At 36.4% G+C, this 15,317-nt stretch overlaps 1 protein-coding gene across 1 annotated transcript in view; it reads left to right on the plus strand.

Annotated features, from left to right (window-relative positions):
* Nucleotides 1–14,722, plus strand: part of LOC106067575 (uncharacterized) — a 55,478-nt gene extending 40,756 nt beyond the window's left edge. Inside the window, exons 15-21 of the mRNA XM_056009219.1 lie at nucleotides 1,716–1,898; nucleotides 4,597–4,734; nucleotides 6,459–6,620; nucleotides 7,253–7,423; nucleotides 8,337–8,498; nucleotides 11,443–11,589; nucleotides 14,520–14,722. Coding sequence (XP_055865194.1) covers nucleotides 1,716–1,898; nucleotides 4,597–4,734; nucleotides 6,459–6,620; nucleotides 7,253–7,423; nucleotides 8,337–8,498; nucleotides 11,443–11,589; nucleotides 14,520–14,713 — 1,157 coding nt within the window. The 3' untranslated portion in view covers nucleotides 14,714–14,722. The remainder of the gene's footprint in view (nucleotides 1–1,715; nucleotides 1,899–4,596; nucleotides 4,735–6,458; nucleotides 6,621–7,252; nucleotides 7,424–8,336; nucleotides 8,499–11,442; nucleotides 11,590–14,519) is intronic.
* Nucleotides 14,723–15,317: the final 595 nt, after the last annotated feature.

Here is a 15,317-nt window from a genome sequence, read left to right on the forward strand (position 1 = left end):
GTTGCATTTTGAGAAAAGTGCATTTTTCCCACTTCGGTGTGACCACCTGGTGGGTGTCAACCGGTGCGGCCCGCAACCCCCACACCCTCTAGAGACGTCACTGGTTGTAAAGTTGTAAGTGAAGCTCCCCCTTTCAGACCTTGTGATCTGTGGGGCAGACGATGTAAAGGTCATCTGTTTAACGAGTGTGTCATGTGGCCAGCACAACGACCAATTGAATTAGCGTTCTATCTTCCCCAAATCATCTGATATGAGGGTTCGAAGGAGCTCTTGATATAAGACAAACCATAACTATAACTGCCCATTCCCAACCATAACTATAACTGCCCATTCCCAACCATAACTATAACTGCCCATTCCCAACCATAACTATAACTGCCCATTCCCAACCATAACTACTCGCTAGGAATTGATAGTAGATTGTTTTATTAATGGTTTATTTTTAGCATTGACGTAATTAAACAGTAAAATGAGGAATTAGATGGCAAACTAAAAATACGACTATATCAAATGGCGTTTTGCTAGGCAGATCTTGTTATAGTAAAAACAATTATGTAAAACTCCTTTTTTTTTTTGGTTTCGAAAGCGACCACAGTGTTTGTAGACTTCTCTTTTAGATAAATTAAATGTGTTTAACATCGTCTTATCAACGCATTATCATTGCCATAAGTTTTCATTTTGTTGATGAAGCGCTACTTACTCACCAGTCATGGCCCCGCACAATCCTACCCTACCATGCCAAACCATATCTATCAATACCAACCCTAACTATTCATAACTAGTAATTAGCTATCAATACCTAAACATATCTATCCATACCAACCCTAACTATTCATAACTAGTAATTAGCTATCAATACCTAAACATAACTATCCCTACCAAATAAAAACTAGTTATTAGCTATCCATACCAAGCCTTATCTACACATGCCAAACCATAAGTATAACTACCCACGCAAAACCCTAACTATCCATACCAAACCTTAACTATCCATACCAAACCTTAACTATTCCTATCAAAACATAACTATCCCTTCCAAACCATAACTATCCCTACCAAACCATAACTATTCATTGAAAACCATAACTATCTATACCAAACCATAACTATCCCTTCCAAACCATAACTATCCCTACCAAACCATAACTATTCATTGAAAACCATAACTATCTATACCAAACCATAACTAGTAATAAACTACCTAAAACAAAACCATAACTATTAAGCTGTAACCATAACTAGTAATTGGCTATCCATGCCAAACTATAACTACCTATACCAAACCAAAACTACCTATACCAAACCATAACTAATCATATCAAACTATAACTATTCATATCAAACCATAACTAGTTATATCAAACCATAACTACCCATACCAAACCAAAACTATCTATACCAGACCAAAACTATTCATATCAAACCATAACTATTTATATCAAACCATAACTAATTATATCAAACCATAACTATTCATATTAAACCATAAGTACCCGTACCAAAACCATAACAATCCAAACACTGATTACTACGTGGGAAAGAGAAAATTAATACTTGAAAGAGAATATTAATTTAGCAATACTAATAGTGGTAGACAAGTCTTATATTCTCTTTAAAATGCATTGTTATTAAATATTTGAAAACATTGTACAAAGGCTTCAGTAAAGACTTCATTGTTGAAACCCCCTCCATATTTCTAATTATATCACAAACAGGCTGTGAGTACGGAGACAGGATTAAGGGCTGTACCATAGTCCACTGCTATGGATTTAAAGTGGATTGCTGTGGTACGTGTAAGTATGGTACACCCTACAACCCAACCACCAGCACCAGAAGAACCACACCGAAGAGATTAGCCACAACACTGAAACGACCTGTGATATTCACTCTAGTTAAAGGTAGAAAGATCTTTGAACATTTAATGTGACGCATACATATATAGTTTTTAAACATTTTTCTCAAAAGCTAGTCTGTTGGGAAAGTTATTCAACTCCCCTATGTTCATCAATAAAACAGGGCGTCTTTGGCGCCCCACCCCCATCCCATTACCAATTTTGTTTTATGTTCGTTCAGATACCGTCGCTTTGGCGCTCCACTCCCTTCCTTCTACCAATTTTGTTTTTTGTTCATTCTGGTACTGTCGCTTTGGCGCCCCCCCCCCATCCCATTACCAATTTTGTTTTATGTTCGTTCAGATACCGTCGCTTTGGCGCTCCACTCCCTTCCTTCTACCAATTTTGTTTTTTGTTCATTCTGGTACTGTCGCTTTGGCGCCCCCCCCCCATCCCATTACCAATTTTGTTTTATGTTCGTTCAGGTACCGTCACTTTGGCGCCCCACCCCCATCCCACTACCAATTTTGTTTTTTGTTCATTTTGGTACTGTCGCTTTGGCGCCCCACCCCCATCCCATTACCAATTTTGTTTTTTGTTAATTTTGGTACCGTCGCTTTGGCGCCCCACCCCCATCCCACTACCAATTTTGTTTTTTGTTCATTTTGGTACCGTCACTTTGGCGCCCCACCCCCATCCCACTACCAATTTTGTTTTTTGTTCATTTTGGTACCGTCACTTTGGCGCCCCACCCCCATCCCAATACCAATTTTGTTTTTTGTTCATTTTGGTACCGTCACTTTGGCGCCCCACCCCCATCCCACTACCAATTTTGTTTTTTGTTCATTTTGGTACCGTCACTTTGGCGCCCCACCCCCATCCCAATACCAATTTTGTTTTTTGTTCATTTTGGAACGTCACTTTGGCGCCCCACCCCCATCCCATTACCAATTTTGTTTTTTGCTCATTTTGGTACCGTCACTTTGGCGCCCCACCCCCATCCCAATACCAATTTTGTTTTTTGTTCATTTTGGTACCGTCACTTTGGCGCCCCACCCCCATCCCACTACCAATTTTGTTTTTTGTTCATTTTGGTACCGTCACTTTGGCGCCCCACCCCCATCCCAATACCAATTTTGTTTTTTGTTCATTTTGGTACCGTCACTTAGGCGCCCCACCCCCATCCCAATACCAATTTTGTTTTTTGTTCATTTTGGTACCGTCGCTTTGGCGCCCCACCCCCATCCCACTACCAATTTTGTTTTATGTTCGTTCAGGTACCGTCGCTTTGGCGCCCCACTCCCCTCCTTTTACCAATTTTGTTTTTTGTTCATTTTGGTACCGTCACTTTGGCGCCCCACCCCCATCCCAATACCAATTTTGTTTTTTGTTCATTTTGGTACCGTCGCTTTGGCGCCCCACCACCATCCCACTACCAATTTTGTTTCATGTTCGTTCAGGTACCGTCGCTTTGGCGCCGGACCATTAGGAGCTAAATTTCATAGAGAAAATGTCGGTGGAGGCCGCTTCAAAAAGGCCTGAAAGGACCAACACGCTAGCGATAGAGGTGCACAAATACGGTTTAAAGTGTGCCCGGACGTTGATTACTGTCCAACGACTGGACTTCTGCTCGACTGGCCACCCCTATCTCAGAACCTTAGTGGTGGGGGATTTCAACGCCAAGTCGCAAGTTTTGGGTTGTTTAGAGAATTTGATCAACTTATAACTATGTCCGTAAATCGGCATCCTGTTGTGTTAAATCTATATTATTAAGTTGACAATGATAACGTATGTTGATGTAGGGCCTATAAAACACATTTGAGACCAGAAGAAAATCTGCTGCCGAGGACAAACGCAGACGGCGAAAAGAAAATCTAAATCGACCACCTGTGGACAATGGTTATGCTTGCCCTGGATGTGGCAAAATATGTAGGTCACAGCTGGGACTGCGCAGCCACGGGAAATACTGCATTCCTCACTGATCTTCGGACTCGAAAGCTAGCCTTATTATTTATTATAGTAAATCGAAAAATTTGTATTGAAGTGTTAGTGGTGTACTGAGCCATTTCTTCAAGAAAGGCATTTGATTGGACTCCGCAAGAAAAAGTAAAAATTGGGCAGCTTGGAAGAGGTCGGTCATCAGTGAAGCTGAGAATAGTGGAAATACATGGGAGCAGATGAAAAAAAGTCGGTAGAGAGGTTTGATAGCGGCCTTTTTGGTGTACTAGGAGTTTACGGGGGTGAGATTAATCATTTTCTTTGCAGCTTCATTGCCACGAATAGTATTACATTTTACGCTTTGAAATAGAAACGTTGTAATGCCTGCGTGGTCGTGTGGTATGCGCGCCGGACGTTCGATCGTCTCGATGATCCCGGGTTCATGTCCCTGCCCGCTGCCATTCGCAGTCGTCCTGCGGGAGGTTTGGACTAGGCAGTCGTATTATCTTCAGCTCTGAAGGAACATCCGAAACATCTAAAACATTTTACAACACATTTTACTAACAATCCTCAAATTCTCGCTATAGAACGTAATGTTGCCCGGATATGGCGGTGTTAACAATTTAATTTACATTTTTGGTCTACAAACAAAAAACAGTTCTCATTTTTGGCCTAATTCTTCTCATTAGTTGTCGACAATTCCATTCTTTTCTCATTGTAGATACAAAACAAACATCTACACTTTTAAAAACAAAAAAATCATGATACAAGCTGAGATTAGTCGAGACGCAATCATGTAATGTATACATTTTTAATTTTTGTACAGACTGTAAACCAGGAGATAAAGACTTGAGGCCAGAACTGTGTACCGGCATTACTGTCTGCCTGATACAGCCATCAATATGTTGTAGCTTTTGTTTTAAGACTACAACCACAGCAGCTACGTCAAAGACAACCACTAAAGGTAGGACATTTATTTGTGGTAATATAAAGTCTGAACACACCGGGTCTGCTAAGTTCTAAACTGTATACGTCTATTCCTGAAAGTAGGACATTTATTTGTAGTAATGTAAAGTCTGAACACACCGTGTCTGCTAAGTTCTAAACTGTAAACTTCTATTCCTGAATGTAGGACATTTATTTGTAGTAATATAAAGTCTGAACACACCGTGTCAGCTAAGTTCTAAACTGTATACTTCTATTCCTGAATGTAGGACATTTATTTGTAGTAATATAAAGTCTGAACACACCGTGTCTGCTAAGCTCTAAACCAGGGGTTCTCAACCTGTGGATCGCGACCCCTTTGTGGGTATAATGACAATTTGCCAGGGGTCGCCTAAGACCATCGAAAATATGGATTGTTTTTGTCTATTCTTCTATGTGTGTGTGTGTGGGGGGGGGGTCGCGTCAAAGTGGTGGATTGTAAAAAGGGGTCGACAAGCATAAAAGGTTGGGAACCGCTGCAGGCTAAACTGTATACTTTTATTCATTTCCCAAACAAATATGTCTTATAGTGACAAAACGTTCCACTGTTTACGCCATACCTGCTAGAGTCATGCGGAGAAGCTAGAAATAGTGTGCATAATAAGTTTTAAGGTTGTTTTGTTATTGTTGTTGTTGATCCTTTTTTTTGGGGGGGGGGGAGGGGTCGGAAAGGGGGGGGGGGTTAAGACTGGTGTAATTAAGCCTGAATCATGGGCATCATTTTAAATAAAACTAAATTTATCGTTTGTTATGGAGTGTGTGCGTATATATATGTGTGTGTGTGTGTTTGTGCTGAGGTAACGATGAGTAAAAGGTGTATGTATGGTTGTGTTGGCTGGACAGAAACCCACGAGGTGCTCTGTGTCCTAGTTCAAGTCCGTCTATGATGGAAAATAAATAGTTAAGAAAATTGAAGCCTAAAGAAGAAGAGAGAACTACTAAATCCCCGCGCTGGCAAACTTCCAAAGTCCTTCAAGACTGGCAATGTGAAATGATCATAAAACTTTCTAACGAGGTCACCTCAAAAGACTGCAACAATTGGGGAGGCCTCCCTCTCCTCTCAGTACCAGGTAAAGTGGATTCAGGTCTATAAGCTATTTTGATAGCTCCATTCATACTAATTTTACATTCACGCATTCGCTTTCTTATAGCATTATTATTTCTCTTAATTGTTTCCAAAACACTGTCAGTGACTATATCGACAGTGATACGCAAATAAAGACCCGCGGGTAATAATAATAATCTTTATTATCCATATTAAATTTGTTTTACAATTTGTGCATTACACCAAACAAAACATTATAATTATAGAATAACAAAATATACATTCCCACCAGATTCACCCATAATTTACATGTGAAAAGCTTATATCAAATTGTTTCTATTTAATGATTTGATTGCCAAGGGAACAAAAGAGTGTGAGTCCTTGCTATCGGTGTCTTGTATTTTTTTTTTTTTTTTGTGAACGGGGGAATTTTATACTTCTAGATTTTTTTTTAGCTTTTTTATGAATGTTTTCCTCAAACAGGTGCCCAAATGTTGTTGTTTTTTTTTTGCCAATGATTCCCCTTATCGATAGCTAAAAATAGTTTCGTAGTTTCTACAAAAGACACAAATCTAAAATTATATACCGATATAATACAAGCCGCACAGAGTAGTCAAGAGACATGTTCTAGGTGTCGTGAATGTTTTTATTTTCTACAGAATGTAAACCAGGTGATGCAGACTTGTATCCAGAACTATGTACCAGCTCTTTCTTCTGCTTGATACAGCCATTGCTCTGCTGCCACTCTTGCTCGTATTATTTCCAATCGACTACAACAACCACGCCAACGACACCATTCATTACAACCACTTCACCCAAAGGTACGAAATGTGTTTGTATTATATCCACTTTACCCAAAGGTACGAAATGTGTTTGTATTATATCCACTTTACACAATGATACAAGATGTGTTTGTATTATATCCACTTTACACAAAGATAAGAGATGTGTTTGTATTATATCCACTTTACACAAAGATAAGAAATGTGTTTGTATTATATCCACTTCACCCAAAGGTACGAAATGTGTTTGTATTATATCCACTTTATCCAAAGGTACGAAATGCGTTTGTATTATATCCACTTTATCCAAAGGTATGAAATGTGTTTGTATTATATCCACTTTATCCAAAGGTAGGAAATGTGTTTGTATTATATCCACTTTATCCAAAGGTACGAAATGTGTTTGTATTATATCCACTTTACCCAAAGGTACGAAATGTGTTTGTATTATATCCACTTCACCCAAAGGTACGAAATGTGTTTGTATTATATCCACTTTATCCTAAGGTACGAAATGTGTTTGTATTATATCCACTTTACCCAAAGGTAGGAAATGTGTTTGTATTATATCCACTTTATCCAAAGGTACGAAATGTGTTTTTGTATTATATCCACTTTACCCAAAGGTAGGAAATGTGTTCTAGATTTCTTGTATGTTTTATTTTCTACAGAATGTAAACCAGGCGATCCAGACGTGAGACCGGAACTATGTCACAGCCCTAGGGTCTGCCTGATACAGCCATTGTATTGCTGCAACTATTGCTCGTATTATTTCCAATCGACTCCAAGAACTACCCGAACTACGCGAACGACGCCATTCATTATATCCACTTTACCCAAAGGTAGGAAATGTGTTTGTATAATATCCACTTTACACAAAGATAAGAAATATGTTTGTATTATATCCACTTTACACAAAGATAAGAAATATTTTTGTATTATATAGCCACTTTACAAAAAGATACTAGATGTGTTTCTGTTATATCCACTTTACACAAAGATAAGAAATGTGTTTGTATTATATCCACTTTACACAAAGATAAGAGATGTGTTTGTATTATATACACTTTACACAATGATACAAGATGTGTTTGTATTATATCCACTTTACACAAAGATAAGAGATGTGTTTGTATTATATCCACTTTACACAAAGATAAGAAATGTGTTTGTATTATATCCACTTTACACAAAGATAAGAGATCTGTTTGTATTATATCCACTTTACACAATGATACAAGATGTGTTTGTATTATATCCACTTTACACAAAGATAAGAGATGTGTTTGTATTATATCCACTTTAAAAATGATACAAGATGTGTTTGTATTATACCCACTTTACACAAAGATAAGAGATGTGTTTGTATTATATCCACTTTACACAAAGATAAGAGATGTGTTTGTATTATATCCACTTTACACAAAGATAAGAAATGTGTTTGTATTATATCCACTTTACACAAAGATAAGAGATCTGTTTGTATTATATCCACTTTACACAATGATACAAGATGTGTTTGTATTATATCCACTTTACACAAAGATAAGAAATGTGTTTGTATTACATCTACTTTACACAAAAATAAGAAATGTGTTTGTATTACATGATGATTACATCCACTTTACACAAAGATAAGAAATGTGTTTGTATTTTCTAGACACAAATCTAAACTTATATACCGATATATTACAAGCCGCACAGAGTAGTCAAGAGACATGTTCTAGGTGTCGTGTTTGTTTTTATTTTCTACAGAATGTAAACCAGGCTTTCCAGACGTGAGACCGGAACTATGTAGCAGCCCTAGGGTCTGCCTGATACGGCCATTGTATTGCTGCAACTATTGCTCGTATTATTTCCAATCGACTCCAAGAACTACGCCAACGACACCATTCATTACACCCACTTTACCCAAAGGTAGGAAATGTGTTTGTATAATATCCACTTTACACAAATATAAGAGATGTTTTTGTATTATATCCACTTTACACAAATATAAGAGATGTGTTGTATTATATCCACTTTACACAAAGATAAGAGATGTGTTTGTATTATATCCACTTTACACAAAGATAAGAAATGTGTTTGTATTATATCCACTTTACACAAAGATAAGAGATGTGTTTGTATTATATCCACTTTACACAAAGATAAGAGATATGTTTGTATTATATCCACTTTACACAAAGATAAGAGATGTGTTTGTATTATATCCACTTTACACAAAGATAAGAGATGTGTTTGTATTATATCCACTTTACACAAAGATAAGAGATGTGTTTGTATTATATCCACTTTACACAAAGATAAGAGATATGTTTGTATTATATCCACTTTACACAAAGATAAGAGATGTGTTTGTATTATATCCACTTTACACAAAGATAAGAGATGTGTTTGTATTATATCCACTTTACACAAAGATAAGAGATATGTTTGTATTATATCCACTTTACACAAAGATAAGAGATGTGTTTGTATTATATCCACTTTACACAAAGATAAGAGATGTGTTTGTATTATATCCACTTTACACAAAGATAAGAGATGTGTTTGTATTATATCCACTTTACACAAAGACACGTTTTCTGACACGGTTATTATGTGTGGTCAACCTGAAATGTATGCTCTATTTCACTTAGAGATGTAAAATGTGTAAAGTCAAAACAGTATAGCAGATTTTTTTGTTGCACTGATTGTAGTCGTAGATGTCAACGTATGTACGGTTATGTGTGAAAAACATTTGACAGATTTCTTTGATGTAATGTCAAGTATGAACTAATTTCAAAAGAGTATCTTTACATAGAAAGAAAAAAAAATTAAATGATTTTCTTTTATATAAGTTGCATAATACAAGAAGACCTATGGAGTGTTTATCTTTCTGCGATAGTCCGTTAGGGAATGTTTCCTTTCAATAGCGTGTTATTGAAGACTTAGAAGTCCTGGTCGATGTAAAACATTATTAATATACACCCAAACTATTGGGTTCGTGAAATTTTGATACTATGTATGGTCAACCGTGACACACGGTCAAGTGTTGGGTACCTGGGAGTTAAGGCAGCGCCTTTGACATAAGGGTCACGGAGGTCACGGTTCAGGGGACTAGCGGGAGGTGACGAGTGTGTTGTAAACAAGAAGAAGGAAGTCATCTAGTGGAGTTGTTTTGTATATAATGTTTGCCTTGTATATATATATTACCTTTAAGTGCTACACAATTAAAAGCACTTTATAACTAAAGGGACTTGTTTCTTCACAATAAGAAATGTATTTGTATTATATCCATTTTACACAAGGATAAGAAATGTGTCTTATATCCACTTTACCCAACGGAAAGAAATATGTTTGCCTTATATCCACTACACGATAATATGAAATGTTTGTATTACTTCCACTTTTACCAAAGATAGTAAATGTGTTTGTATTTATCCACTTTACACAAAGGTAGGAAATGTGTTTGTATTATATCCACTTTACCCAAAGATAGTAAATGTGTTTGTATTATATCCACTTTACCCAAAGATAGTAAATGTGTTTGTATTTATCCACTTTACACAAAGGTAGGAAATGTGTTTGTATTATATCCACTTTACCCAAAGATAAACATATTGGACACATTACAATTTCGTATCTACATAATTGCCAACTTTAAACGTTCAAACTCTTGTTATTTCTATAAAAAAAAGTATCTTATAGAAAATATGGAACATAACTTATGCTCGTGTATAGAGACAGATTTTTAGTAGAGCCACTAGTTCAAGCTAAAAAAAATAAATCAATAGCACTATTGAAGTTGGCCAGGAAAGATTAAAATGCCTTAGGAAGACTGAAGACTAGCATTGCCAATCGAAGTGTCTCTTTCAATTTCAAAGTATGCACATCATTGTGTATCAATAATCTGAATCAATAGCCATCCTATTATCAAAGGCAGTATATTTTTTGGGCATCAAAATTGTAAGATTTTGTATTAAAGAACGTGTATCAAATATGTGTATCATTGTGTAGCAAATAGTGTATCTGTATCAAAGTGTATATTAACTCTTTCTCTCCGTAATTATTTACCACATTCTAGTGCAATCAACGTTGGTATCGTCAGGAGAGAAAGAGTTAAAAAGAACATGTAGGCCTTATCATAAGGAATAAAAATAGAAGCCATAAAGTTTTGTTTTTTTTGTACATCATAAGGTGTAAAGAGTATTTTAAAAGTAAAAGTACAACTCTGGTTAAAAATTATGTATTAAAAATTGCGCATAAATGTTTATCAAAGAGCGTGCATTAAAAGATGTTTACAGAAGTGTTTCAAAAATACTATCCACAGAGTATCTAGCGTTATATATCAAATAATGTTGATTATTTAGAATCAACGAATTGTAACATTGTGTTTTAAAAAAAAATTATACCAGGTGTCTCTATTTTGTTTATTGTGATAAGTTTTATGGTTCTAAGCCGCAGGTTTGTAACTTGCATCTCTGCTAGAAATACTTAAACTACTACAAAACTAGTAGAAATATTCTATCCAGATTTGGCATAGTGGTTGAGTGGTTAAGCCTCGGTGCCCCAGGTTCGAATCCATGTGAAGAATTGGATTTTTTACTTTCGTAAATCTTCAGGGCACCTCTGAGTACCTAACATTAGTCTGGAAAAAGTAAAATCCTTCATGTTGTTGTGCTGGCCACATGACACCCTCGTTAATCGTGGGCCACAGAAACAGAATGACCTCTACATCATGTGTCCCATAGGTCACTAGGTCTGAAAGAGGAAGTTTAGTCTCTTTACTTTTGTTGAAGATGACAAGTTCTAAAACAAGCTGCAGAGAAAGTCGTCATTCTAAACTAGTAGGCCAATTTTTGTTTATTCTACTCAGGTTGTGAGCCAGGAGATCTAGACTTGAGACCACAACTGTGTACCAATATTAGTATTTGTAAAACTCAGCCAACGCAGTGCTGTAACTATTGCTCTATACATTTCAATACTCAAACTACCAGTACCACACAATTAACATCACCAAAAGGTAAGAATTTTGTTTTTCATCATTAAATGTGACCTTTGAACCCTTAGTTGTGTATGACATTTATTTTAAATCTGTATCTGCGAAGTTCTAAAGTTTAAATGTCTTTTCAAATCTCCAATAAGCGTTTAGAAAAGCCAGAAAGTAAATTAACACCTCTCCTCTGGCGATAAATGTTTCACTGACAATTGTATCATTACAATTTGCTTGCACAACTAATGGTTAGCTGACAAAATTATCATGACAAATGGCTTGCACGACTAATGGTTAGCTGAAAAAATTATCATGACAAATGGCTTGCATGACAAATGGTTAGCTGACAAAATTATCATGACAAATGGCTTGCATGACTAATGGTTAGCTGACAAAATTATCATGACAAATGGCTTGCACGACAAATGGTTAGCTGACAATATTATCATGACAAATGGCTTGCACGAAAAATGGTTAGCTGACAATATTATCATGACAAATGGCTTGCATGACAAATGGTTAGCTGACAATATTATCATGACAAATGGCTTGCACGACTAATGGTTAGCTGACAAAATTATCATGACAAATGGCTTGCACGACTAATGGTTAGCTGACAAAATTATCATGACAAATGACTTGCACGACTAATGGTTAGCTGACAAAATTATCATGACAAATGGCTTGCACGACAAATGGTTAGCTGACAAAATTATCATGACAAATGACTTTCACGACTAATGGTTAGCTGACAAAATTATCATGACAAATGGCTTGCACGACAAATGGTTAGCTGACAATATTATCATGACAAATGGCTTGCACGAAAAATGGTTAGCTGACAATATTATCATGACAAATGGCTTGCATGACAAATGGTTAGCTGACAATATTATCATGACAAATGGCTTGCACGACTAATGGTTAGCTGACAAAATTATCATGACAAATGGCTTGCACGAAAAATGGTTAGCTGACAAAATTATCATGACAAATGGCTTGCACGACTAATGGTTAGCTGACAAAATTATCATGACAAATGGCTTGCACGACTAATGGTTAGCTGACAAAATTATCATGACAAATGACTTTCACGACTAATGGTTAGCTGACAAAATTATCATGACAAATGGCTTGCACGACAAATGGTTAGCTGACAATACTATCATGACAAATGGCTTGCACGACTAATGGTTAGCTGACAAAATTATCATGACAAATGGCTTGCACGACTAATGGTTAGCTGACAAAATTATCATGACAAATGACTTTCACGACTAATGGTTAGCTGACAAAATTATCATGACAAATGGCTTGCACGACTAATGGTTAGCTGACAAAATTATCATGACAAATGGCTTGCACGACTAATGGTTAGCTGACAATATTATCATGACAAATGGCTTGCACGACTACTGGTTAGCTGACAAAATTATCATGACAAATGGCTTGCACGACTAATGGTTAGCTGACAAAATTATCATGACAAATGGCTTGCACGACTAATGGTTAGCTGACAAAATTATCATGACAAATCGCTTGCACGACAAAAGGTTCATGAACACTTGTATCATTACATTGGCTTGCACGACTAATGGTTAGCTGACAATATTATCATGACAAATGGCTTGCACGACTACTGGTTAGCTGACAAAATTATCATGACAAATGGCTTGCACGACTAATGGTTAGCTGACAAAATTATCATGACAAATCGCTTTCACGACAAAAGGTTCATGAACACTTGTATCATTACATTGGCTTGCACAACAAATGGTTCACTGATAATATTATCATGACAAATGGCTTGCACGACAAATGGTTCACAGACAATTGTATCATTACATTGGCTTCCACAACAAATGGTTCACTGACACTCGTATCATTGCAAAAGGCTTGCATGACAAATGGTTAACTGACAATATTATCATTACAAATGGCTTGCATGACAAATGGTTCACAGACAATATTATCATTATAAATGGCTTGCATGACAAATGGTTCACTGACAATATTATCATGACAAAAGGCTTGCACGACAAATGGTTCATGGACAATATTATCATGACAAATGGCTTGCACGACAAATGGTTCATGGACAATATTATCATGACAAATGGCTTGCACGACAAATGGTTCATGGACAATTGTATCATTACAAATGACTTGCTTGACAAATGGTTCACAGACTATTGGTTTAAAGGTAATTGGTTCACACGACAAATTGCACATGGCAGGGGCGTAACTAGGGTATCAGCTATTTATTGTACAAACACAAGCTACTGTATTTGAAATGTAATTTGAAGATTTCTTTATTCAGCTACCCGGTACTTTGTTAATTCAATGGATAAACGGGGGACGAATTTTAGTATAGAATTCACACAATTTGTAAACGAATTTATTACTCATGTTAATAATATATACTATTTATTTATATTGCAACCTATTTTTAGATAATGCGCCCCCCCCCCCTTTTTTCTCTTGTGTTGGCCGATATGGTGGGAGGGGGCGATGGCATCAATTCCCCCCCCCCCATAAACTTTCGAGTGAGGGGGGCGGTCCAATTTATATGTAGAAATCACAGCTTGCAAACAGAATCTTAAATATCTATCTGATTAAAACTTGTTATTGGTATTTTAACCGATCTTTATATTATTTCGTTCCCCTGTTGGCCGATTAGGGGGGGGGGGGGGGGCGAATACCTCTATTGCCCTTCCAACCTAAACCCTTTGAGTGGGGGGGGGGGGGCGGTCCTACGTTTATGGAGAAATCATAATTTGTGAACAAAATTAGTTGAATCAATATATAAATTGTATATAATGTCGCTCCCCTTCTGGTATTTTGGCCGATTCGGTGGGGGTAAGGGGAGCGGGGGGGGGGGGGGGGCAATTGCAATACAAACAAAAGTAGAGTAGCCAGTAGCCGAGGCTAATGTGTACATTTTTTTTTACTTTGAACAGAGTGTGTACTAGGAGAGCCAGACTTAAGTCCAGAGCTGTGTACTAGGCCAAGTATCTGTCAGACACAGCCATCGATGTGTTGTAACTATTGCTTATCACATGACAGTTCTGCATCCTTTCTCTACAATATTTGTATTTGTCGTTTGTTTTTTTTTTTTGGTGCATTACATTGTGTTTTCTTATTTTTAGCATAAATAGCTATAACAAATGTATACTATTACTAGATCTACTACTAGAATAGATCGATCGAGTCGGTTGGAGTAGTTACAACTTACGGTATCCGCTTCGTAAATAAATTTTACATTTAATTAAATTTCATTTTGTCTATCTTTCTTATTATTATCACCACGGCTGGATTTATGTATGTTAGGGCCCCTCCACTTTTTTGAAAGCTTTAAAAAAAATGCACTTTTTAACCCTTATCAATAAACTTACTGATATCTAATAGCAAGCCATATTTTTAGAAGGAAATAAAAAAAAAGTTACAATTATTTAATATTCAATTTTTGTTTTTAAAAAATGTATATTTTGTATGTTTTTGAGTTTGTGAAGAGTATAGGCCTAAGACCATAGGTGACTTTTGAAATCTCTATTGTTGCAAATAAATGATTGGTTTACTTTGTATCAACTATTATGCATGTGCTAATTATTCCAAAATGCTTCTAAATTGTTAAACATATAATTTAGAAAGGTTGTTTCCATTATCATCAAGTGTGATTTTTTTTCAGTAGCTTTTTTTAAAAATTTAAATTGCTTGTTTAATTCCAATAATTTCTCTACCAGAAAATGTTGAAAATA

This window comes from Biomphalaria glabrata, chromosome 13 (genome assembly GCF_947242115.1).
Source record: "Biomphalaria glabrata chromosome 13, xgBioGlab47.1, whole genome shotgun sequence".
Lineage (NCBI taxonomy): Eukaryota > Metazoa > Mollusca > Gastropoda > Planorbidae > Biomphalaria > Biomphalaria glabrata.